The 27,581-nt window shown below is 38.6% G+C and overlaps 1 protein-coding gene across 5 annotated transcripts in view; it reads left to right on the top strand.

Annotated features, from left to right (window-relative positions):
• Positions 1 to 27,581, top strand: part of ZFYVE28 (zinc finger FYVE-type containing 28) — a 148,285-nt gene that overhangs the window by 72,398 nt on the left and 48,306 nt on the right. For all 5 annotated transcript variants that reach the window (XM_066996507.1, XM_048045614.2, XM_048081573.2 and 2 more), the window contains exons 2-6: positions 447 to 587; positions 17,505 to 17,642; positions 20,504 to 20,706; positions 22,420 to 22,509; positions 25,178 to 25,267. In XM_066996507.1, the coding sequence (XP_066852608.1) occupies positions 17,535 to 17,642; positions 20,504 to 20,706; positions 22,420 to 22,509; positions 25,178 to 25,267 (491 nt within the window). In that variant the 5' untranslated portion in view covers positions 447 to 587; positions 17,505 to 17,534. The remainder of the gene's footprint in view (positions 1 to 446; positions 588 to 17,504; positions 17,643 to 20,503; positions 20,707 to 22,419; positions 22,510 to 25,177; positions 25,268 to 27,581) is intronic.

The following is a 27,581-nucleotide window of genomic DNA, read 5'->3' as shown; positions in this document are numbered from 1 at the left end:
TAAGTTGATGCTGCAGCTTCTACTGAAGGCCCACCACATCGTCTCGTTGTTGGCAGTGGGTGGTTTTTGGTTGGTGTTGACTTGGCAAGCAACTTTGTCTTGTTTTGCCAAAACTGAAATGCACTTTTGTTTAATAAACAAAACTAGTGATTCAGTTTGTACACCACGTAATTATGCCACAATGGGTGAGAATGCCAGGATGGTTTTGCAGATAACAGTAGCTTAATAATGCCCCAGCTTTGTTACAGGAGAGATTTTTTTCTTCAAGGTAGAAAAATTTTATAAATATGTATAAATGTGTTAAGATCATTCTCTTTGTGCTGCCGTGCTACAGATCTGACTTAAATATTTGTTTGTTTGTTTGTTTAATTACAGAAAATATAATTAGCATTTTTTTATTGGCAAAAAATAATGTATTATTCTGTATGTGTCTCTCTTCAATGCAGAGAACAGACCCGCAGCTCCTTGCTCAATTCTACTATGCTGATGAGGAACTAAATCAAGTAGCAGCTGAACTGGACAGTTTGGATGGAAGAAAAGACCCACAGAGATGTACACTGCTAGTCAACCAGTTTCGCTCTTGTCAGGTAATCAAAATGGCATATTCCTGGTTTCATTGGCATTTTTGTGTACATTAAATGTATTACGTTATTATTTATTGTATTAATTAGTTTTTATTGTGAAATCTATTTAAAATGACTTTGGTAGTTGTATGACTTTTATTAGCTTAAAGGCTATATTCTTCGAGAATACTTTATAAAATGAATCTACTCCATCTCATTTAAGTGTTTGTTGATGGTTTCCTTTAAATGAGAGCACATATTAAAGATTTTGTTTCCTTTATATGAAATAAGCATACAGAGCTTACTAGAATGTGAGGAATACTGCAAAATTTCAGGCAGTGTAAAACAGCCATATCTTTTGTAGATGCTCAGCTTCCATGCTTCATGAATCTGACAGCTTTTCATTAGTAAATGAGCTACATGAACACAGCTGATAACTTTGCTAATTTTTGGAAAGAATATTATCTGCTTCATTTAAGAAGCCTTGAAAGTGAGAGGAACTACTGAGGAACTAAACAGAAAAGGATATTTATTAGTAAATTATTTCCAAAGAGCAAATCAGTTTCTAAATTCTTGTTGTATAATATAGCTTACCTAAGATTCCTCATAGTATTTTCTGAAACAATGGTTATAATTTAAGCAAGACTTGAAAGGAGTATTAGAGACTGCAAAGACTAGTTCACTGTAGTTCTGCTCTTCATTCTTGCACAAATGCTCTGATACTTCCCCTCCCAGTTGCACCAAAGAAAAGACTTTAAACCACAGTGAGCTGAAGTCCACAATATACCATGCTCAGGAGGATTTCTCTATGAAAAGTAAACACTTGTCAAGTCAGGTGAATTTTAAGTGTAAAGACGATGGTAATACAGATTCATTGCCTTTTTTTTTATTTGGTGGAAGAGTAAATTGGGTGTAAAGGATTCATTTTCATTCACCTTGGCTAGAATTTCTTATATTACTGGTAGTTAAAATGTACCAAACTTCATTATGCAGAAAAAAATTCATTGCTGACCAAGTTAAGATAAATTAGAAGAGCAGTGTCCTGATCAATGTAACAAATGTTCACATTAAGTTAGCTGAGTCCCTTAATGAAAAGGGAATGAAAAAAAGTGAGATACTATGTGTTGGTTTGCAAGAAAACTGAATGAAAAAGTGCAGTCTTTCTTTTTTGAAGAGCATTTTACAGAGAAAGAGTTGGCAGCCAATGTATTATGTCAGAAACAATTTAAATACTTCTGTCTGGTTTGAGTATCTTCAGTTTCCTACTGTACTGTCACTAGAGAAAAAAAAAGTGGAGTTAAAGGGCTTACAAAACAGGAAACTAAATTTAGTAACAGTAAAAATTCAGTGCCTTGGAGGATAAAATAGGGGTGAAGTTATCTTGAAAGATCATTGACTTCAATCTTCTGTGTGATGGATCAGCTATACCTAAATCACCTTTCACAAATTGTATTTGATTTATTTATAAACCTCTAGTAATGGACATTCCACAAACTTTCTAGGCAAATTCTTTCCAAACTGTTATTAGAAAAGGCGTTATGATAACAAGGATGGATGAATAATATCATGGTGCAAGTTAATCTCCTTGTTTTATCCCTGGAGATAACAATTTCTTCTCTGTTTCTGTGCAGATGCACTGACTTTCCTATTTGCTTACTGTAGTATAGACGGAGAATTCTGTTCAAAAAATAGTTTCTCTGAATCTTTCAGATGTAGGAATGCAAGAAATGCAGACTGATAGTTCCTTGGTCAGTTTGCTTGGCTTGTTATGTAGTGACTCACTATCTTGTGACTCTTAATACCGTCTGATGCCTGGTAGTTTCTTCTTTTCATTTGTCTGACAGATTGCTGTTACTTAAACAATCTGTTACTAGAGCAGAAAGAAAAGATGGAGATAGTTGTATTTTTTTGTGCAGCTATTTTTGCAATTTCTAATTTTCAAAGATCTGCAGAAAAGGTCAGATCACAGTCAATAGTCAACAAGTCTTACAAACTGCAGTTCTTTTTAGAGATGGATCTTAACCATATTCAAAGAGCTCAGCTTTATATCTGTGTCTATATTTTCAGTTTTTGTAACTATTGTTTGAGAGTTCCAGGTTTACTGTAGTACATAAACAGGTTCAGACAAAACAAAAGGGCTTTACCTAGAGAATGCAGTGCTTTATAATGGTTATATTTGGTGGTTTCTCTCTTAACAAAAAGGGCAGTATTAGTCAAGGCAAATTGAAGGTATGGTGCTTTAGCTGTTGTTTTTTTTTTTTTTTTTTTTTATTTTTCCAATGGATATACAGAGAACTTTTGTTTTTAGGACTGTTGAAACTTCCTTAGTAAAACAATTGCAGCTCTAAATGTGGTCTTTTACTGTTTTGCTTTAGCACTTTTTGATTGATGATAAAAATCACACTTTTTACAGTAAATTAACTTTTTAAAACTTCTGAAGATCTTGCATCTTGGATTTAAAATGCTGTGAGTTGACTGTTTAGCATGATGCTGAGTAGCATGTATTTATGAGAAAGAATCAAGGTATGGGTTTTCAAAGCTTTGCTTTTTGTTTTCACATTAATGCAATGTAAGTTTGATCCAGTTATGGTAGCTTGTTATAAAAATGACATCCGTTGTTTTGCTTGGGTGTTTGCGTGTCAATAGCAGAATATCCTACGAACATAACATATCTGTTAATAAAGTATCTTGCATTTTTTTTGCGTGGCTAATACCTGTTTAATGGAGTAAAGCACTTCTTCCTATGTTGCTTTCTGCTAAAATTAATGGCAACTTACATGTGGAGAGATGCATGATGAAAAGCTATCTAAATTTTTCTTAAATGAGAAAAAAAAAGAAGGATGTTATACTTCATTTTTTTTTATCTTGATTGATGGCGATAGTGGGAAGGCACAATTTTTTTTCCTTCAGTAAAACTTATTTCCACCTCTGAATCTTGAGGGATACGCAGTGCTGGATCATCTGAGTGGCTTTTATTTTTTTCCTTGCAACACAAATAATTAATTGATATATTTTTATATTGGGGTTAGGATAAGGCGTCCTTTTCTGTGCTGCTCCTACCCCTCCCAGCATCACAGGGTTTTTTTGGTACTGAATTTCCTAAGAAATAATGTCATTTTGTGTACATTTTTAAATTAATCATTCATGCATTTGTGATAGTTTTCTAAATGAATTTACTTTGACTATTGCTATTTTCATATTGATTAATATCTTGTTACTTGAGCCAGTAAACTGATCATTCTAATGGAATTAGCTTTAATGTTACATATTGTAGATCTTCTTTGCTTAATTTGGAGTGTGAAGAGTAAAAACACCTTTGTTTCTAACATGGAGATTTTGCTGGAAGTTGACAGGTCAAAACTGAACCTGCGTCTAAGCGCTTCCCGTTATTAAAGTGCTCCCAGGGTCATGGTACTTGCTTGCTGGCTTAGTACACTGAGAATTACTTCTGTGTAAAGCAGCGAGCTCTCAGAGTAGTGTTATGAGTCAGTTCCCAGCGTGGTTTTATCAAAATTACTCCTTGAACAGCAGGCTGTGTCTCAGCAACGTGTAATTTGGAACATTAAAGTCCACTGGGAAGGAATTTGCCCCTGCCAGGGCACTGACCTGAAGCAAACCATCGACTCGCCCAGACGTGCTACCCCTCGTGCTGTGCCACAGAACAGTAAAATGGGAACCTCCTAGTATTTGTGAAAGCTTACTTTTCTTAGCTCATTTATAGGAATGATTGACTGGTAACATATTATACTGGCTCTTCACTTTTTTGGCTATTTGCTTGATGGAACCACTAGGGAAACACTTCTTGAATTCCTGCAACTGGCTGGCCATGATTTTCAAGTCGTCTTTCAGTGGTTTCAGTTTGCTGTAACATTAGGCTTTAAAATATATGTAGACTTTAGTGAACTGCTTCATACATGTGTTAGTCCATACATCGGTGGTGAAGTGGACACCTGAGTCTGAACCTCATTATCTATCACAGTATAAGTGAATGTTGTTGAGGAATCAAAGCCCTTAGAGAAAGTTGAAGCGTATTTCAGTGTTTTGTTAATCATTTGTCTACGTCAATTTCTGTAACAATATAAAATACACGCAGAGAATGTTATCAAAAATGCTCTGTTTCAACCAGTTGTACTTATCTCCGTATGTCTTGTGGCTCAGTTTAACAATTTAAAGCATCAGAATGAGATAAGCTGCGATTCAAGTGCCAAGGAAAACAGCTTTGCCCTTATCGTGAAGGAGTGCACGTGCTGCAGGCTGGTTCTCAGCTACAGGCTGCAAGAGCACCCTGTATGATATGGAAAGGAGGTAAAAATAGGCTGAGGAAAACCGTGAGTAATAGGAGGGTAAAATGCTGCAGGAGCTCCTCAGGGTACCCTCCCTTGTCACAGGATGGCATGCTAAAATCTACAACAAACTGAAAGAATTGCAGCCTTCATCATTGAAATAAGCATAAGTACGTTATTTGCTTTCTGAAGCTGGAGATGTATGGATAAGATAAGTCTAAAAGTGAGGAATTTCTTCATGTGATCCTTTTTGGTGTGTGGGTGAACCAGCAGCGATGTTTGATAACAGGGTACTTTAGGAAGGAATTACCGATGGCCTGATAAAGGGACGCCAGTGCAGTTGCTTTTCACCTCTGCTTGCACCATTTGTAGGTTTCTAGGTTCCTTTTTTCTTTTAATAAAAACCATCCAACCAGAAAATGCAGAAGTGGTCGCAGAATTGCCAAAATGCCTAGTGCTGCTTCCCAAGCTGCCGAGAGCCATCCCTGCTTTGCAGCGAACTCTGCGTGGAGCTCGTGGGGATTTCTCTGCAGTGAGGAATGGAAAGTATCTTCAGTGCGACTTCTTTATTTTGTGTGTATTTGTATTTCAGAAGGGTGAAACTGAAGCTAGAATCACAAGTTGGTAAATAATGAAAGAGGAAACTTGTCTTTCTATATATAATACAATTAATTTTTTATCAGTGAGAAGAGGAACGTGATTGTATTAAACAGCGCGTGCTGGGGAAGCGGTAGGTTGTTACTGAAAGGGCTTGTGATGCCACGTTACCCTGCGCCATCTGCTCATGAGGAGCGTGTTCTTTGCTTGGAAACTCAGAAGGAAAAATAATTTGTCTTTGATGGAAGATGAGGTAGTCCTCCATTTAACAGGAAAGCAAGGTTAATATTTTATACGTACTTCAGTTAGAAAGCAAAAGAGCTTTTTTTTTGCTTTGCAGTCAAGACATGACAATTTTTGTGCATAATAAAAATATGGTGTTTCGTTCTTAATGTGTGGTTATCTGCCCTGGATCATACTGTTTGTATTAAGAAGAATGGACTTGTTGGTATGTTGCCTGAACATTGACATACTGTACCTGAGACATGCTGGTAATTACCGTGCGTTTGAAGGCTATGTGAGGATAGGGGATTGAGGTCATTTTAAAAGTGACTTTTTTTTCTCAGCATTTGTGAAGTATGAGACTACAGCGGATCACTTCTGAAAGCTCCAATTTAATATGACGTGTCTAGCTGTCAGGGGCTTTATAGTTTTGTAGTTTTTCCGGGTTCTTCAGCAATGTCATCAGAGAGTTGTAGTCAGCTCCTTTTTTATCCTTTTTTTCCTTTCTTTTTCTTTTGTTTTACTGTTGAAAAGAAGGACGAATTCCCATGTTGGCCACTGAATTGGTTATGCAGTCACATGGCTTAAATGTGCTGCAAAATGTCTTCTTTCCTCCATACGTTCGTGTTACCAACACGCTAGCAAGATTAACAATATGGGAAAACTATTTACTTGATATTTATGTACTTGGGGTTTAACTCTGTTTTCTTCTGCTAGAAGCTTTTTCACTTAATCATATTAGAAAAAAGCATTCTTCTAATTTAATTTTTCTTTCATACCAGTGAAGTATGATAAGAAAGACAAGAAGGCAAATTAATTTCTTAAAGAAAATTCTTAACAGTGGACTTACATTAAGATCACAACGTAAATTTATTTGAAAGTTAAAGGCTAAATTTTTCTGTATGGAATAATTCATAAATCATTAACTAGTTCATATTTTGGAGGAATATAACAATATACTGTGTATGTATAATGCTGTGTATATATTTCATATATTATGAATAATGGGTTATTATGCATATTCTGTGAAATATTGTGCAACTTTGTTTTCTCATGTGTAGGTTGTAAGCTTTCAGTAAACAAAAGGAAGCCTTTAGATGTATATCTACATACAGATCTACATATATTATGCATTGGGCACCCCAAGGGCTTGTGCATATTAGCAGGAGGGATTACAAAATAGATTTAGAGTTTGCTGAGAGAACAGATGAATTGCAGACTTCACTGTTGTTGGTGTTAGTGTATAATTTAACAATAAACCGCTAGTTAAATGGCTTGAGTTCAAGGTGAGGGGAAGAAAATAGATAAAGTGTTACCCATTAGGTTGGCTTGGTCAGTCATTGCAACTTTATCATTAGTCAGAGAGATGACTAAATAAAAATAGTTTGGTCATAACTCCTCGTTCCTTTTGTGGTGTAAGGATGCAGCAACTGTCTTCTGCCTCAGACTTGGGAAAGAATTCCTCTCAGCTCGTTGCAGCACAGTGCTCTAAAACAACTGGTGGGAAAGTGCCGACTTCAGGACAGTCATTAAAAAAATAAGTTAGTTTTTCTAATTTTTTTTCTAATTTTTTTATTAAGTTAGGAATGCTTCAGAGAAGTTTGAAGTGGTTGATATGAAAACAGCTCAGATGAGCCAAAGTTTATGTATCGGAGAGCAGGCAGCAGATGGTAGGCTTGGTGCAAGCATTTGCACTTCCTGCACACGTGAAAACTTTCCGTTTTAAATACTTTGGAAAACAAGTGTTTGTATGAAACGAGTTATGCAGGAAGCACGTGGTGTTGATTAGGAGTGCTCACCTTCTTACTTACGCCATCTACTCCTGCTGGATTTTTCACTTCTTACACAAAATAGTCTTGTTTCCTTTAAAAATAGTGTTGAGATGAAGAGCAGCAGTATTGCCCTAAGTTCGTTGTCCTTCCCATATGTGGATGCTGCTCCCTGTTCAGAGAAGATGCTGAAGGGGGAACAGAAGTAATGCTCCTGATACTGCTGGATGATGTACACAATATAACTTTGGGTTGTATTTTACATTTTTAATACGTTTTTAGTTCCAAGGTTTCTGTGGATGCAGTTTCCTTAAGCAAATGCTAAGCAGTAGATGCTTGTATTCTGATTCCTCAGGTGCCCCAGCGTACCCGTACCTACTGTTGAAGTCATTGTCGTGCCACTTACACAGTGCCCATGGTAAAGCAGCCCAGTAGTTCATGTGGAAGTGTAAGTGATCACCCTGAGACCGCTAAGTTTGTTGAATTGACCTGTGACAGTAAGAGAGGCATTGAGATAAAACTGTCTCACTGGTATAAACTTTCATTTTTGCCTTAGATTTTTTCTGATAATGTTGGAAGGTGTTTTGTTTTTTTTTTTTGGTTAGGTCTGATGTCCTACAAAAAAGGAAGAATTATAGCAGGCTTATATTGTAATGTTTACTCAAGACTTCGATGATAGCTGGGTTGAAGAAGTATTGTACCATTTTCGCATGTTCCTGCAAGCTGCTGGCCTCAAAGTCTGTCCTGTTTATTCTGTGTGCTTCCATGGGGATTTTGCAAATTTAACCCTGTAACTGGAATGTGAAGAGTTCTCTCAGTAGATCTAATTAACATAATTGTGGTTGTCTGGCTTATTCTGCAATGCAAATAAGAGTCTAAAAGCACATCATGTTGTATAATTGAGAAAATCAAATTTTGAGTGCATTCCTCAGTAAGGAAGGCAACATTATCTTTATGTAAATTTTTTTTAGGAGAAAATCCTTAACTTGGTCATTTTAACTGTACTGATAGCAGAAGTGATCCTGAGCCACCAAACTCATCTATTTTAGAACAGATATCTCCAAAATTTTGGGCTCTGCAGTTTTGAGTTGAATTCTTGTTGGATATAACTGCAGTTGATTGGTAGCATAATACCTGATCGGCCTTTTGTCATTTGTCCGCAGCTCCAGAACTTCAACATACCTTTCTCAATTAACTCTGTTCAATGAAATCAGATTTTCCTTTATTTATTTATTTTTTTTTAATGCAAACTATGTTCTTTCTCTCCTAGTAGGTAAAGGCTTTTAAATCTACCAGTGCTGTGGATTAACGCTGCTAGGTTTTATAACTGTAGTGGTGAAAATCTGTAGCGTGATTTCAGAAAACAGTATTTTATGTACATTTGGGAGGTTTTGGTCAGAGTCCTATGATAATTTCAACAGCTGTGCATGTGGATTCCCCAGTCATTGGCTCAAGCAAGCCCTTGGGCAGTCAGTATAAATGCTACATACGTTTTAGCTTGGGTAAATTTCTTTGCATTATTGCCTGGATATATGGTGGAGTATAAGCAAACGAGATAGATAAACTTCAGTTAAAAAAGAAGAATCTCCTGAAATGTGAATTTTTGTGTTACAACACATGGCTCCTTGGGCTGTAATTCCATGGGCCACTGACAGTGTCAATATAAAGGCTTCCCATTTCCTACTTACCCTATTTTTATTCCTATCCCTACACTTCTGCATGCTCCCCCCAGGGCACAGCTTGGTGTTACTTAAAACTGATTTGAGACGGTGTTGCCCACAAATATGGCAGCGTTGTCTGTCCGTCCTTCCTTCCTACAGCAGTCCATCTGTTCCAGGAGCCAGGCTCATGTTCCAGCAGCGATTTAGCAGCCACGGGGCAGCTTGGAGCCTCCTGGAAGCCTGGTTGAAAGCAAGTCTTTGGTAGGGCTGTGTTCTCAGCCCAAGTGATTTGCTTTGTGTGTGGATGCCTGATGGCATAAAAGGGCTGATTGCGGCTGGATAATATCCATAGACAGGCGTGGCGAAGGAGCAGTGGGTGTATAGATCCTTATCCAGAGCCACTTTAAATAAGCTGTGGCCAGCTGCAGACCATTATGAAACCGCATCTTCAGCTGTACTGATGCAAATATTTGCAGAGTCATCCCGTGAACTTCAGCAGTGAAATGCCCTGGGTTACTGCAGGTGAGTGCACTGAGCCAGCTCACTTATACCCTTTGTACGAGAAGCTGCCAGTGCCAATAAGACATCCTGGCACGGTCTGGAGATAGAAAGGAAAGGTGCAAAGTAGGTGAGATTGGGGCTAGGCTTCACGAGCTGGTGTTGCTGCCTAACGGCTTATGTTGCACAGCCGCCTTACGCTGTTTGCTGCCCATCTTGCAAAGCGACTTATCTGAAGGTGTCTCCTATTATCTGACAACTTTAAGTGGTACGAGGGAAAAACGTGCCCTTTTATTCTTTAGTTTATCTAAATTATATCTGCGCCAAAGAGAAAATTTTAAAACGAAAGTCAGCCTTAATGAGCATCCCTTGGTGAAGAAGGTATCTGTGAAGAGCTGTTAAATAACTCATAGGACAATGATGGTGTCATAGCGGATTGGCAGTGAATTATCTAAGAAATACTAATTGTATTCATTAACATTCTTGATAAGAGCAAACTGGGAGTATGTACCATAATCACTGCGAACAGCGAGGCAGTTCAGGGGTGCGACATTTTCGTGTTTGATTGCATCTGTCCATCGAAGAACATTTTCTTCTGGAGTTAGGCAGAAATAGATCTCATTAAACAAGTCAAGTTAGACTAAAGCTGTAAGAAACTCCCAGCTGGATTGTGAGACCTAATGATTGGTTAGAAGTTGGCAAGAATCTATTCCTTATGTCATTTTGCTAAATAATGTAAAGGTTGAACAGTGGGGATTGAGCCAGGAGTACTTTCAGAGAAAGTAATGGCCAAGTCTTTCTGGTCTGCTCAATTTGTTTGAGCCCTCCAGATATTATAGTAGTGACATTAGGGGAGGTCAGTGGAGGAGACAGCAGGGTAATTATTGACTTACAGGGAAGAAATTAACTTAAAGAAATAAATATTCTTTGTCTTAGTGTTCACAAAGTTTAGAAAATATACTAGACAAATATATTTTTTATCAGTAGAGGGGAGAAAGTAGGAATCCACAGCAGAGTCTCGCCATTCAGTAGCATTGGAACACTTGGGTGTTATTCATGGATCTGTGATGAGGAGGAACCCATGCTGGTGTCCTGATTTGTACCTGTTCGTGAGTTTTTATAAAACGTAACAGAGCTGATGGGCTCTAGAGAAATTCCCGTAAGGGCTATATTTAAGAGACTTGATACAGGTTTAGGAAACCCAGATACTCATGCCAGAAGGACCGGGCAGTTGACTGATAGGTGCGCCAGACAAGCTTTGTTCTCTTTTTATACATTCTCTCCCAATTTAATTGAAGTGGCAACAGTGTCAGATTAAAAAAGAAGGCAAGTGCAACTGAGAAGAAAAACATTTTTGATTAATTTAATTGGTGATGTCAAGATTGTCCCTAAATTCCAGACAATGAACGCTTTTGCTGCACTGTTTATCTCTGATACAAGAGCCTTTGCTTTTTTTTTTTTGCTATAGAGTGTGATCTGCACTTCAGTTATTTTGTAATTGATTGCAATATTTCTCATTTCGTTACTCCTAGTAAGCCTCAGAAAAGTTGATTTTTTTTTTTTCTGTTCTCTTCAATAACCAAAGTAGGCTCTATGACTACAGATTTTACATTTAACTTTTTTTTTACCCCCAGAAGTTTTAAGTGATCGACGGAGTGGTATAACTAGGTAGAAAACAAATGTGCAGCAATAAGCCTTTTTAATTAGTAAATAAAATCATTAATCGTGTCCTTTTTAAACTTGTCTACTTTTCGTCTTTGTTGGGAAACTTTTGGTCACTTGTATTATTTTTGACTGTAGAGTGATTGACAGGGAGGCTAGGAAATAGAAAACGCTTGGCCATAAGCTGGTACACCTTTGGTACTCACCAGTACAACTCTATCAACAAGCAAAGGATTTTCTTCCCCGTCTGCATTTTGGATTCGTATTTGATCTTGTGTAGGGAGTGATTAATGTTTAAAGATATTTTTCTTGAGGAAAAAAAGGATTGTAATAGTGTTTACTACTATAGTCCGAAATTGTAAGTTTCCATGTTAGCAAGCTTTTTTGTTTCTCTACCCCATGGCATTGAAAAGGCAAAGAGGAGGTAGCAGTAAGTCGTGGCAGCATTGCTCTTTTTCTGCTCTCAGCCTCTGCTGCCGAGTAGCTTGGAGGCGGTAGGAAGAAGGTGGTGCCAGCTCTGTGCCAGGCTGAAGGTCTTGGGAAAGCTTGCAGTACGATTTTGGGCAGTTTTGAGATCACTCTGGCACACAGGAAGCCTGGTACTTTTTGTTGTAGCACATGCCCTTGTTCAGAGCGAATTATTCTTCTGCTGCCCTGACGGTATGTAAAGGGGATGTTAAGGTACAAGTTCACTTACTGCGTTGTGTTCAAATGTCTTTCAGTGAAAGACAAACATTTTAGAGTCTTTATAGAAAAGGTTTGAGTAGTTCTAAACTGCTCTAAGAGCACGTCTGTACCCACTAGGTTTATCTGGTAATATCTTGTTTTGCTGTGCACAGTTTTTAAGTTCTCATTTCCCAGTAAGGAAGGCTTGGCTGGAAAGCTCTGCTGAGAACTTCAGTACAAGCCGGGGTATTCTTCATTTCAGGAAAGGCTGTCATGTCTATTATTAGTTAATGGCTTTTTGGTGTGGAGGAGTAAAACAGATTTTCTCTTTCTTATGACTGCATCAGGAACACTGAGATTTTTGAGATCTGAAAATGCTTTTCTCTGCAGAGAGAGGAGGATGCCCTGCAATGATACAGTACTTAACGTAGTCTCAAGATGGTGGTAGTTATGAACAGCCCTTCTGTAAATGGTGATTCCTCTTTTATTTACCGAGAGCTATATTTGGGTGGGTAGCAGGAAAAGAAGGAAATTTAATTCCACGATTAGATCTTCGTGTTAGAAGCAGACACACACTAAGAACAGATTTAAGTTAAATTTAAATGTAAGCCATCAGAAGAGTGCGCACTGGCTTGCTGAAAATGTTGTTTCAGTCGAGAAAGAAATAAATCTTGGTTAAACAACCAGTTGTGTTGGAAGCTACACTCAAGTATCTGTGATTCCTTGGGCTTGAAAATTGGTGTGCCAGTCTTCAGCAGTTTGTATGTACCACTCACGCCATGTGGAGGTATAATTATTCAGCGTATCTGTAATAGATTTTGAGCATATGCAGGAGGTGAGATCAACATTAAAGTTAATAAACCTATGATATTTGGAGTGTGTCGTGCCCTCATAAGGGTATTTTAGCAAGGCAGTTCGGGAAGAGAAGCTTTGCTGCAGTTCAGCACAAACCAGAACAATTTTTGTTGCTGATATAGCATTTAAATTGCTAGAGATCCAAGTGGCCTTTCATTCATGATAAATTTTGGAAGTGCTTTATAGTGTGCTAGGTTAAACTAGGATTTACTGCACACAATTCAGAAGTTACTTTTAGAAAGTGGAGCAGCCAGGAGTTGGCAGTGGGAAATAATTACGAAGCTCATCAGGCAAAAAAAAAAAAAAAAAAAAAAAAAAAAAAAAAAAAAGATTGAAAGGGGGGCCTTTGGCACCTGTACAAAATGGGGTGGAGGGAGCGTGGTGGAACCTGTTGTTGTCTGGAGACTTTGGCTCTCAGATCAGAAACAGCCCAGCAGGGATGCTGCGGGGTTCTGAAGCCAGGGATTTGGGTGTCCTTTTTGGGTGTCCTTTGAAATCTGTAGTCACATCAAAGCGTACCTCATTTGTTCCTGCTTTCTCCTGTTGATGAAAGTAACCCACAAACGTCTGAGTGCCGGCTAATTGCTTGAATTGGAACAGAATCTTCCTGTACGTCGCTTTATGTCATTTTTGTTTATCGGTTCCTTGTTTGTCAGAAGTGTGCTGTTGAAGGGAGTCTGCAACTTAACATCGAGCCAGAAAAAGAAACAGAAAACTTGAAGGACGTATTTCAATGAGGATGCTAAAATGCTATCGGTTGAGCTCCTGGTAGCGTTATCAGAGGCTGTGTTTCCATGGCTAGGTTCTGCAGTCGGGAACAAAGAGGTACTTAGCAACACGGGAAGTTACCTTCCTCTTGAAGAGGACCTCAGAAAAGTCATATTAAATTTAATAGCACGGAAGGGCAGCATAGATTTTATCAAGGATAAGTACAGAAGGGTAGATAAGTCCGCCTTCTGTTGATTAGACCTTAAGTACAATGGAGTTATTGGCTCTTCTTTTTGTACCTATCCAAAGGCTAATGCAGTTGCTGTTGGCTTTTTGCTCTGATTATTGAGTATCTGGCCAATTACTGCTGGGCCAAAAATAAACCAATTTTTTGTCCTCCACTGCGGCTAACTGCATTCACTGTCTGACTACCACTCACTGTATCTCCTATCAAAGTAAGATATAAACAAGTGCTCTCCATTACATGAAGCACCGAGTTTTGTTTTCCAGGAAATGTGGGACTTGGAACCCATCCCAGAGCACAGCTCTGCAGCGGCTGGCCGTGGCACTGCAGGAAAGCCCGAGGAGAGCAGCCGAAACAAAAGTGCTCATCCCCGTATGCAAATGAACCGGCAGATAACAGATAAAGCCACCAAAGGATACATTAACATCCGGAGGCTTTTATGTAGCAAGATAGATCAAGTGAAAGATTTACTACTTCAATTCCAACTAATTGATTTCTGTTGCTTAACTTAGAGCAAAACCTCGGTGCTGCCATGTATCTGAACCCATTCATTCTTCGCTTACAAAGCAGAATACTGTAATTAACTAAATTGAATGTTTCTTGAAGCTCTTTTAAAGAAAAGACTAATTTGCTTACAACGCATTGGATGGTCTGTCTAAATTGGCTGGCATTCTTCCAGTTGCAAAGCAGCAGAGATTTGAAATCATTACAGGAGCAAGTGGTGTGAATTTCCTGCTTAGGTTTCTCTGCTCTAGGTGTCGTAAGAAGGAGGAATGGAAGAGGGAAGGAGTGTGGTGGAGAATTGTTTTTGTTTTTGTTTGCTTTTTTTCTTTTTTTCCGTGTAGTAGGATAAGATAAACCCTGGGTAGAGTCAGAGAATTTGGGAAATGACACATCTCGAAACAGCAAAAGCAGTTTACTTCATAGTTTTCTAAGCACTTTCACACTGAATATTAAAGTTTTGTCAACTGTGACCAGCTGCCCATGTGAAGCCAGGTAACTCTTGGAAAAACTGCCACTAGTCCAGAGTACAAAACGGAACAAAATATACCTGGGCAAGCAACTGTTCTGTGAGTCCCGTTGCTTTACCCCATTTGCATGAAACTTTCTTTGATATATCAGGAATTTTGAGTAAGTATGTAGATGATTATGAAATGGGAAGTCAATCTGTCTTGTATTTGCTGTAAGATAAGATTGCATTTGGAAAGTAATGCATTAAAGTTAAAAAATATAATAAATTGGGAATGCTTTTCAATACAGGTCTCACTGTCCTATTCTGTGCAGCTTTTTAAAGAAGCAAGAGATTGAAAATTGCATTTTACCATATTCAGATTTGGTGGCAAGTAAAATGAATTGGAATATCATGCCCTAAACTAAAATGGGACTGGATTATTTAAACTCTGGTATAATTTGATTCAAATATAATTCTTTTATGAGTTCACTGCTTTTATATTTCTTTGCATTTCCTGCAGGTTTTGTAAAAATTCAGCTGGTAGGGTTACTTTTTATCTCTGTATCACTCCAACGTTAAAAGATCTTTGCAAACTTGTATTAATTCCCTTAAAACAGAAATTTCATTTTTTTTTTTTTTTTTCTGGTGTGCCAACCTGTATTGCTGGGGTGCTAATATGGGAGCTACGGACAAAGCACCTGCTCTTGGAATAGATGAGGAATAGCTCGTTTAAAACAGATGACGAGCGACTCGTGACTTTCCACAATTTCCAAGTTATAATCCTCAGTTTCATACTTTGCTCTGTGACTTTGGGTAGCGAACTAAATGGTTTAGGAGCCGATTTCCTTATGGGACCTACTTTCAAAATATTTTGGTTTCCCAGCTATATCTAGACTATATAACGATGTGAGCAGTTAAGAAATGGTGTTCCTATTAATCATTTGATCTACACCTGTATTTCATAGAACCGAGCAGGAGGAAGAGAGGGGAGGAAGGAAAGCAGTACCTTGCTTTTGTCACCCTGTTGCTCCATAGGAATTGGCACGTAGTTCCTTGCTTGTCTGTTTTACCCTGGGAAGGTGGTGGCAGCTTTGCTGCTCCGTGGTCCTGGATGCCAGTGCCGAACCAGGGTGCAGCATCTTCTGCTCTGTTGTCTGGGACTGGAACTTGAGTTCCCTTCACTGGGAGCACTGCGAGGCTGCGCTTTTCTCAGTTTCCGCAATGGGCAACTCTTTGAATTGGGACCCAAGCACTCTGTGGATCCTGGCAGTGTTCTCCTACCCAGCAGGGGGAGGGGTACGGCTCTAAAATTAAGCATTACACAAAGAACAGCCTCAGCACGAGGGACGACTCTTCCAGTACTGCTTCGGCCCCTGCGCCTTCACTTCGTGCCCATCTCTGCAGGGTGCGGGACTGAATCCCTGTCTGTGTTCTAAATGTTCAGGGGGTGTTTGTTTCTTTTAACAACTTAATTAAAATGATATATTACTGCATGATACACTTAAAAAATACTTTTAGGTAAGCATGCTTTAATAATTGCAGCAGCAGTAGATAACACACCTTATGCCAATGTGTAATAAATTTTGCCAATCATAGTTGACTGATTGATTTTTTTTTTTTTTTATGAAGGTCATTGTAGTTACAGGACTGACACTAGCATTATTTTGTGGCAACAGCAATTCCAGCAATCTGCACTGAAATTACAGAAAATATGCATATATTTTTTTTTGAACCTACAGTAGGTTTTGTTTTTTCTCAGTGGGAACACACAAAAGAGGCAGGTTTCTTTAAAATTCCCATCTTCTGTTATTTTCTTTTAAGTGCAGAGCAAAATAAAACAGTGCAGCGCAGACTTGAAGCCATTCTGCCTGTTAAACAGTTCTATACATGACAGATTTGTTTTTATTTGTTTGAAAAATATTTTAAGTAGAATGTGAATTCTGTAAATAATGGAAAAAGCATGAGACAAACAAAGCATCTTTAATGAAAGCACTCAGCCTTTCCCGTGCTCTGAATCTACCTTTATTATGGTAATCAAATTCCTTCCAGTACCCAGCAGGGGTATGTGAAAATTATCTTTTCAAGTAAACGAGTGCAGGTTATTTACCTCGTATCAAGAAGCTGCTTAGAGGGCTTTGATCTCTGTCCTGCTGCAGACACAGATCAGAGCTGCTATTAAACACTCTCACACTCGGGCTGCGTCCCCGTATCCCCCCGGGTGGTCCGGGAGGTGAGGTGGCACAGCGCCCGCCAGCCCTACAGAAACCTCCTCATCTGTATTTCCAGGACGAGCTCACGTCCACTCAACCCTGACGATCGCAGCATAAATCAATTTCTGAGGCCTCCGGGGTACCCTGTAGGGCATTCTTTTTAGGAAGAATGGAATGCCTATCGCTGGGAACTGGTGAGAGGAAATGAGAGGAATCTAATTTACTTGTATTTCTCGCTTATTTACTGGTGTCTTGCGGATAGGTAGCTGCAGGTCAGAAGCTCTTCAAATCACGCCTCCTCACCAGAAGTCCCACTGAAGTATTCAAAGTTGAGTGAAGTGAGTCTGAGAAACAGCCTCTAGGAAAAAAAACAAAACACAACAGTGCCTCTACAAAAAGTGAAGTTTGTCATGCTTCCTTCCAGCAATATTCTCCTTTTTTTCACCAGCGGGATGCTCTGTGTGTGTTTGTGTGACGTTCTTCACTTGCATTCTGCATTTGCCAAGTCACTTATTTAGTTGGAGTCTCACTAATAAAATCTGTTAAAACTTCTCTTATTTAAAAGTGTGATTACTTTGGGAACAGCATATATGTTTTCCTATATTTTGCTTCAGGATAATGTTTTGAACATCATAAATCAAATCATGGATGAATGCATTCCTCATGAACGGGCCAACCGAGACTTTTGTGTTAAGTTTCCAGAGGAAATACGCCATGACAACCTTGCAGGACAGCTTTGGTTTGGAGCAGAAGTAAGTCTCTCATGTTTCTGTTACTTGGGGCTAATGGGCAGTTTTTTATGGCATAAAGCTTGCAGTTGGAATTTAAAATGCACCCCGAGCCTTCTCTGAAAATGGTCCGTATAATTACAGAACAGGGGAAACAGATGGAGAACTTGCTGTGGATGTGTAGTGGAAGGGGATTCTTTCACTATGTTTTTGGTTATTGGATACAGATTTAATTTCATAATTCTCTACTGTCAATATGACCATCTTTTAAAAAACTGTTCTTTTTTAATTAGCATCTGATTTGTATTGTTGATGATTTTTATCCTGATAGGCCATCTTACATCTCATGCTTTGAAAGCCTTAGAAACAAAGAGAGAGAAGGAAATTTTCTCAGGAGAAAAGTTCTCCTGCAAATCTAAGTGCAAGCTGTCATTTTATTTTGATGTCTATGTTATGCTATAACTCGTATTAAACATGCAAAGTTTGTTCAGCTGACATTTGTTGTACTTAATTCTCATGTATGCTGAAGATATAATGGGTTCTTTGCAAAACACTGAAGCACACTTTCCTTCTATTGCCTGGTTTCTCTCGAAGACCTGCCTCCACAGCAGCCTGTAGGAACAGGGGATTTTATAGTGAATAGGCCTTAATTAATGTAATCAAGGGAAGCCTGAAGAATCAGAAAAAAAGGATGTGATATGTAAGATGCTTATTCATTAGTGCTGATATTTGTTGGCTAAAAAAAAATCCTTGTGGCATCTTCAAAGATAAATTTAGTATCTTCAGGTCTGCTGGCCTGAAGGTGACTTTAAGCATCATGCATTTTTTGGGGTGAGGGGGAAGTTATCTAGACATCCCAGCACACAGCAGCACCTTACGTTGTTATTTTCAGCTTTGCATCTTTGCTATTTGAAACAATCCTTCAGCTCCCGTTATTAACCAGTCTTTTCTCCTCTGATGCCTCCTTTCTTTTTAAAGTGCATGATCTCCATTAGCAGTGCCTATCTTGTTCAGTCCAATATACCCCAATGTGTTTTGCTTCTGAAAATTTCTTTGACAGTAGTTAATTGTAAGCTCCTCAGAGCTGGAGAAATCTTGGGTAGCATTTATTAAATGAATTTGCAATGTCAATGTTTTATAATTCCGTGCTCAGCAATAACAGCAGCAGTTTTTCTTCTTGTTATGGTGTGACCTTGCCTACCTTCATCCAGATGGTACCCAGCTCTGTTTTAAAATGCTGAGGGCATCTGCCACGTTGCCTTAATAGCACCTCCTTGGTAGCTAGGGAGGGCAAGATGGGGGTAATTCTTCATGCAGCCATTCATATTGAATCCCCGTGAATCCTATTATCCTTTCCTCCTCTAAGGGACTAGGAAACTGGGATCGCAGCAACAAACAAACAGGAAAAACCCCAGCCAAGGCAGTAACTTCTCTTTGAGTCAATGGCGAAAAGTGCTTGAGGGAACCACTGACATGGCCAATAGCTTTTAAAACAAAAAAAACCCTTCCTCCCCTTATTCAGTGTTTGGGTTATATAAGCTAATGCATTTAATCTTTCCAAATCGAACTTCCACTGTCCCTGGTCTGAGCAGACCTGTTGGTTTCAGAGACTTAAGGTGTGCAGTGCTGAAGTCATGCTGATTCATGCTCCTGCAGACACTGTCCTGTAAATGCACGTAGTAAGGAAGACTGTATGGACAGTTACAAATATATGCCTAGGTGTCCTTGTCAGTGCTGGCACTTTGAATCACCAGTCAAACAGTGCCTATCAACAGGTAAGGCTTGCCTTATCCATATTTTTCCACCAATACTGGTTTGGCTGGTAAGAGGTAAGAACATGATCTTCTCTGAGTGCACTTAAAAACAAATCAGGCTGCTGAGCAGGGGCTGGGACCGCAGGTCTTCCATCTGGGGCTGCAGAGACTCCTTCCCTCCCTGCAGGGAAGAGGGGAGGGATGCAGAGCTGCAAAGGGGAATGAGAAACAAATAAAATGTAAATAACCCTCTACATTTCTGGTTAAAAAAAAATATTTCCTTTAATAAAATACAGCAAGTATGACTTATGTCAGTGCTTGTTGTCTTCCAAATGTACCTGTAAAGGAACGAAGCCAGCAGCAAATATATTTAATAACATATTTTAATAGCAAGATTTTGAAAAGTGTTATATTAGTATGTTAATATGTAAAAATATACATTTAATGTCTTTGAGCTGGTTAGAGGAAGTCAATATATAACTCCAGGGCCAAGGAGTCTCTTAACCTGCTGTTTTCCAGAAACTGGAAGGGAAGAATCCCTGTGACCTGTGGTGTTTGTTTGCTTGCTTGCTTGATTGCTTTTTAATATTCTTTCCTGTAAAATATATTCACAGCTTCAGTGGGAGACAGGATACTGGATCCCTTGTTCTATGGCCAGCGTGACTGTTCTTGTTGCAAAAGGCATCACAGTCACAGAATGTCTTTCCTTTTTGTAAGGATAAATTTATTTGACAAAATCAAGCAGTCCAGCTTGAATTGAAACAGTCCATTGATCATATTTTACCTGTATTCACATCCCTTTTCTGCAAGCAATCCTTGCGCACACAGAGGATATATCCTACTGAAGATGATTGTCTCACTAGTAGGAGTAGAGCTTTCCGTAGGTTTGTCTGCCAGCCTTCCTCCCATTCTCATATCTCCCTGACTGAGCTACTCCCTGACCTTTAACATGTAGACTTAGGACTCTGAACCTATCAGTCTTAAATCTTCTAGTTGTTTAATAATTAGCAACAAATCAGGCTAAGCATTGCCCTGGTCAAAGTATCCAATATCTCATCTTGTGCTTTTTTTTTTTAACATAAAAGTAACATTATACAAAATAATAATTTCTTTCTCAATGTGTTTTCGTAGTGTTTGGCTGCTGGTTCGATTATTATGAATCGTGAAATTGAGAGTATGGCTATGAGACCATTGGCCAAGGATCTTACCCGCAGCCTAGAGGAAGTTAGAAACATCATACGTGACCAGGCCTTAAGGGATTTGAACCTCTACACAGAAAAAATGAAAGATTCACTCAAACATTTTGATGTCCTTTTTGCAGAATTTGAATTAAGGTAACAGATTCTAAGTTAATGAGCTACTATAGCTGTTGCTTGCCTCTTTGGTTTTTGGAAGTTGGATGTTTTGTTCTGTTTTCCTTTAATAGAAAAAGTATTATTTTTTTGTCATGACATTTAAATTCTTCAGTAATGTGTTCTATTGTTAATTTTTTCCCTGCCAGTGTAGCAATAATAAAAAGAAAATTAAATAGCTTTTTAGCAATCAGCATTTGCTCTCCTCAAGTCAACTGTAATCTTCCATTTGCATGCTGGCATATGGCATTTGAGGGAGGTTTTCCAAGACACAAAAGAAAGCCATAAGTCTCTTCCCTTAATGTTTTCTTTGTCAGAGGAGAGGTGACAAATAAGAGACATTAAAAAATATTTATGATAACAAATAGTCTAGAGATTATGAGGTTTTGTTCTGTCTCATGCTTAGAGATAAAAGCAAGATGCACTCAGTGAATTTAAGAAGGCAAATTGAAATCTGATGAAGGAAGTGCTTTTACACATGAGCCATAATTAAACTCAAGAACATATTGATTAAAAAAAATCTGATGGAAAAATGGCTTGGAGGTTTATGGCAAAAATAAAACAACTGCTTTTGGGGTGAGAAAAAATAACTGCTTGTTGGGTCAAAGATCCTATTGACCAAGTCTTGTATTGTGCTGCATAATTTAAGCCAGTTTCCTTCAAGTCTGTTAGATGTATGTGGTGCTGGTCATAATTAAAAACAGGATACTGGATGAGATTATCTATGGATCTAACGTGATACGGCATTTAATGCCTTCAGCAGAACAGGATTTTTGGTAATTGGGTAGTGTTTTAAATTTTTCTTAGGAATAATCCCTAGAACGTCCTGTCGTCTTGTTTGTCCTTCCTCTTTATTCATTTTCTCTTGTATTATATTACTCAGATAAGTCTTTTTTTTCTGATTGGGAAAATCATAATTATGCTGTTATATTGAAAAATATCTTAATCGGAAACGCTGATTAAAAATGTGACTCTTTGTGCAGACACCAGTGGCAGTCAGTAGCTGGTTCTGGACAATGCCTGCACAGTTTCTGACCTGTCTGTACCAGCTGTACATACAGCAGTTTCCTCGGCCACTGTTTTCCAAAACAACTTTTTTTCTTCTTGTGTTACCCACAGTCCACAAGGGACTGACTGGACATTACAATGACAGAAAACACCATACTCCTACTCGTGTTTCTTGCCTTGTCCATTAGCACTTTTGCATGTAATTCCATGTAGAAATGAGGCCACTGTTTAAGTCTCCCAAATTATCTCTCTGCTGACTAACTGAATGTCAATAATACAATTTCAACTGAAACCTTTCAAGATAAAACGTGTATTTTAGTCAGTATTTTTTCTCCAAGAAATGCAGCGTAAACTTTTCTATTGTCGAAATGCATCAATAAAGATCCTTCTAGGACCTGCCTCCCTGTGCCGTATAGTATGAAGTTCTGATTGCTAAATGTGTATAATTATACCTATAAATTACTACTGAGTTCCAATACCTCAATGCGCAAAAAGTAAATCATCTTAATTTCATATACATTCTTAACATTTACGATTTTTCTAGTTGGTGCTGCCAAAATAAATATAAAATGGTTCAGGAAATGTTGTGCTTCTAAGGTGTTTTGGACTAGGTTTGTTTTTACTTATGGTCTGATTTGTTAAATCATGTAAAACAGGAGTACATTAATTATTTTATAATCTTCGTAGTTATGTGTCGGCCATGGTACCTGTGAAGTCCCCAAAAGAATATTATGTACAGCAAGAGGTAATTGTACTATTCTGTGAAACTGTGGAGAGGTAAGCAATGCAATTAACTATTAGGTTTTCATTTTAATGTTTACTTTTAGTCTGAACATGTATAGAAATATCTTACCTGTAGTCATTAAGAAACATCATAAAAATACGTGGCATTTAAGTATCTAAATACAAACTTAAAAAGCTTTAGCACAAGCCTTTTCTTTTTGTTGTTAAAGAAAGGGTAATAATACTGTAATATTGTTGGTATAGATGTGTAAATGAAGACTAAGCTTTTAAAAGGGCTGAATCTCTTTAAGGCATCAACATGTAACGTTATTTCAGTAAAGAATACCTGGGGAGATGGTTCACATCATCTGCCAAACTCCAGTGATTATCATAAATAGGGGAAGAGCAACTGACATAACCTACCTTGACTCGTGCAGGGCATTTGACACTGTCCCCCGTGATATCCTTGTATGTAAATTGGAGAGACAAGGATTTGACGGATGGACAACTCGGTGGGTAAGGAAGTGGCTGGATGGTTGCACTCAAAGAGCTGCGGTCAACGGCTCAGTGTCCAAGTGGAGATCAGTGATGAGTGGTGTTCCTCAGGGGACCAGCACTGTTTAGCATCTTTGTCAGTGACATGGACAGTGGGATTGAGTGCACCCTCAGCAAGTTTGCTGATGACACCAAGCTGTGTAGTGAGGTCGAAATGACAGAGTGTAGAGATGCCATCCAGAGGGACCTTGAGAGGCCTGAGAGGTGAGCCCATGCGAACCTCATGAAATTCAACAAGGCCAAATGCAAGGCCCTGCATCTTTGCAAGGGCAATCCCAAGCACCAATACAGACTGGGCAGAGAATGGATTGAGAACAGCCCTGAGGAGAAGGACCCTGGGGGTGTTGGTTGATGAGAAGCTCGACATGAGCCAGCAGTGTGCACTTACAGCCCGGAAGGACAGCCGTGTCCTGGGCTGCATCAAAAGCAGTGTGGCCAGCAGGGCAAGGGGGGGGATTCTCCCCCTTTGCTCTGCTCTCGTGAGAGTCCATGTGGAGCCCTGCATTAAGCTTTGGGGCCCCCAGCACAAGAAGGACATCAACCTATTAGAACGAGTCCAGAGCAGGGCCACGAAAGATGATCAAGGGGCTGGAGCACCTCTCCTGTGAAGACAGGCTGAGGGAGTTGGGGCTGTTCAGCCTGGAGAAGGAAAGGCTCCGGGGAGACCTTGTATAGTGACTTTCCAATACCTAAAGGGGGCCTACAGGAAAGCTGGCGAGTGACTCTTTGTCAGGGAATGTAGTGATAGGACAAGGGGAATGGTTTTAAACTTAAAAATGATAGATTTTGATTGGAGTCTTTACTCTGGGGATGGTGAGGCACAGGCTGCCCAGAGGAGCTGTGGATGCCCCATCCCTGGAGGTGTTCAAGGCCAGGCTGGATGGGGCTTTAGGCAACCTGGTCTAGTGGGAGGTGTCACACTGAAGGGGGGTTGGAATTAGATGATCTGTAAGGTCCCTTCCAACCCAAACCATTCTGTGATTCTATAAAGGCTCTGTAAAATCCTGGGAAGACTGGAGCTTAGCTTCCATGCATATGTGGTTGAGACCATCAGTAAGGAATACATAGCACACTTTCACGATCTGTAGATGATACCAAAATCAGAGGTGTTTTGGGCCTTTTAAAATAAAGGATTATAACTGAAAATGATTGCAACAAGTTGGAGGAATTATTTGCAATCTGTCAGATACTTACTAGATAGAAATGCCACATATTTGACAATTAAGAGGAAAATCATTGTTTGTCTTTTACAGATTTGGTTAATCTGGCAATGAAGTGTAGGAAAAAATGTGGGAGTTGTAGTTGGCCATGTACTGAATGAGTCCATCTAGTGCTAGCACCAAGTGAGCCATGGCCGTTTCGCTGTCTGCCAACAGCAGTGTTGGCAAAACGAGTATTGAAAAGGAATAAGAAAATGTTAATTCTATTCTACTCATGACCAGTACTAGCAGCTGTACTAGTGTGCTGTGTGGGTGTCGTTTTACGCAATTATATGGACAAATTGGAGAAGAAAGTTACGAGGCAATTAAGAAACTACGAAGAAAAAGTTAGAAAATATCACCAAGTGAAAAGCCAAAAAAAAAAAAAAAAGGGTTTCAGCCCAAAATAGGGATTGATGTATTTGAAAAAGTTATTAGGGGTTGATGAAGGATCCCAAATATTAAATTCAGAGACTTCAGTAGTAGTTACTCTATATACTTTTTTTTTTAGTTAGGCTTGTGAGCTTAGCGTGTTTTGACCTAAAAGATTTTAGCAAGTTTTATTTGAAAATGAGACCAAATACTTTCCACTATTATTTTAAAAATGTATTTTTTTTCTTTTTTTATTAAACTTGCAAGCCTATAAGCACCAGTGGTTTCCAGTAACAAGCTGAAACCTGACATGAAATAGTATATAAGAAGGGAAAGTGGCATAAATAAATATTTTGGTTTTGTTTAGATGGCTATATGTGTTGATTTTTAATATATATATATATATATTTTACAGTGAATGCTACATCAGTCAATTTTATACATAGTATATTAGGATGTTTATGAATTAAATACTATTAGTTTGGGCTTTTATCACATTTTTTTTTTTCATATTTTTTCCTATTGAAATAGGAAACTTTGAAATAGGAACTTTGAGAGTCTAACCTCTTGCTAAATCATTTTATTCTTCTACTTAGAGCCTTAAGGCTTGGATACCTCACTCAAGATATGATTGATGACTATGAACCAGCTTTAATGTTTACTATCCCAAGATTAGCCATTGTATGGTAAGTAATTCTGATAACTATTCTGTGTTCTGCCTCCCCCTCAGAAATATATTGAAGATTTAAAGAACTTCAGAATTTTGATGTATTTTCTTTCACCTGAGTTTGCTTGCGTTATTTACAAAAAAAGAGAATTTAAAAAAAGCAAGTCATTGCCGGTTTATCATTGAAGTTGAAGAGCAAAAAAGGAAAGGGAAGAGAAAAGAGAATATAGAAAGCAGGACCCTGAAACTGTTGATTAGTCTTCCTCCAGAAAAAAATGAAAAAGTGAACAAAGAACATCAGTACATAGAATGTAGTGTTGTCAAAAAGATTTTTTGAAAGCAGATATTCTGTTACTCAAAAATAATATGGCCTAAGGATACATGTCCTGGAAAACACACGTTTTCAATTTCAGTTGTGTATTTTTCTTAATGACTCTGGATCCAGAAAGAATTGTCATAACAAGCTGAGTGCATTGTGACCAGTGAGTTCGGTTTAAATCTCTTTCAAGGGGAAGTATTAACATGTATAACTTGTTACGTGTAAATTCGTGCCCTGTATTGACCGCTCAGGTAACTAAGTTAAAACAGTTTTTTTTTGCTTCATTCAGCTTTTTCAACATTGAACAGATCAGTTGCATTTTTCCTAATAAGTCTTCATGATTTAATAGACAGCAGTTTCTCTGAAGTAAAGCCAGCATATTTTTAATATTTTACCATTGGAATGTTTTAAAGTTAGCTAATGTCAGTAGTATAATTGAAGGAGATAAGAAACCTAAAATCCTGAGTAAAATGTGCTTCTGTTTAGGAAATCTTTGTGGCCCATTTTTCCTTTTAAATAGGATATTCTCTGTAACCATCATTCTAAAATTAAAAACAGTAATAATCTGATTATCAAAAGACAACAGAAATGTGAGAATACACTCTGATGCTCTTGGAAGACACAAAGAAGAACACATGGTTGCTCACGGGAAAACCAAGGGCTCTCTGGAAAATGAGCAATATCAATCCCAAATTACAAAGAAGGACAGAGAGAGAGAGAAGAGAAATTGGTTTAACTGCTCCCAAGTATCCTGTGATTTGAAAATAAATCACTGCCATATGAAGTCACACGGGAAAATAACCCCATCCAGTTATGGTACAGCCTTGAAGAAATTCAGGCCTTTTATTGGGACTGTGAAAGGAGAAGCCTTTGAGTTGCATCTGTCTTGCATTTAAAGTTGCCATGTTGTTGCTGTGTTGGGTAGCCTGAGTAGGATGGGTCTGGGGCCAGGAGAAGTGCTGGCTTCCCTTGATTCTCTAATAACAAAGCTTTCCTTTAAGGAATACTTTTGAGAGTCATTGTTCTTTAATGTTTCTTTTCAGACATCAGCTTACTGTGCAGGTTGGGCAGTGTATGTTGCACAGTATTTAACAGGTGTCAGTGAACTTTGACTTTAGTAGGAAACATTTAAGATGCACTTTTTTTTTTCATTTTGTACTTCCTTCCGTGGTACAACCAAATTCAAGCGTTGATTCAGAACTCTTTCAACAGTCCTATGGAGGCCATTTCACAATCGTTTTTTGTAGTGCTTGAGCCCTCTTCTATTTTTATCTTTTAAAATTTCTTCTGAGAGTTAAGCTCTGTAGAAAGGGAGCCTGGAAACTGCCAAAGGAGTGGTGTTTTGTGTCCGTTAGAAGTTCAGTGGTAGCAGCCTCTAGCTTCCACTCAGCAAAGACGTGACATTTGTTGAGGCAGAACGTGACTACATGAGTCAGTGATAACTCTGTCGCTTCATGGTAGCCTCCTTGTTGAAGCTCAGAAAGCTTGAAAAACAGTACGTAACCTTGGTTACAGGATAATTTGTCTTAAACCACAAAAAAAAACTTGACTTGCAAAAGAAGCAATGTCCCTCACGCTCCCGTTCTCCCCTTCCCTGCTCCTGCCCTCAAACCCCAATCCCCAGAGCAATGTTGATCAAGTTCAGTAGTCGCATTTCTGGGACCCTCTGTTGTCTTGACAATTCTGAACTTTCTGATGGCCATCTTCCAGCCTGATGGGAGACTACAGTACTATCCTGGTACCAGGGCATGAGCCAGACTCTGGGTTTATAAACAGAAGAAAAAGAGCAGTATATCCCAGATGGTAAACAGAGTGTAAGTGGTCTTTTTTTTTTTTTTTTTTAATACTTCAGTGGGAGTCATATTACTTGTGACACCAGCATTGCTGCGGTGTCTGAGAGCTTTAGGTAGCTATGCACAGTGCTGCTGATGAGCAGAAGGTGAGTAGAAGACACCACAAGTTTTATTGTACCTAGAAAGCTCTCTGAAGCAACATGTAATTTGACTGCAGGAAA

Source organism: Anser cygnoides, chromosome 4, assembly GCF_040182565.1.
Source record: "Anser cygnoides isolate HZ-2024a breed goose chromosome 4, Taihu_goose_T2T_genome, whole genome shotgun sequence".
Taxonomy (NCBI): domain Eukaryota; kingdom Metazoa; phylum Chordata; class Aves; order Anseriformes; family Anatidae; genus Anser; species Anser cygnoides.
Note: the sequence above shows the minus strand (reverse complement) of the source record. Positions and strands in the feature narration are given on the sequence as shown.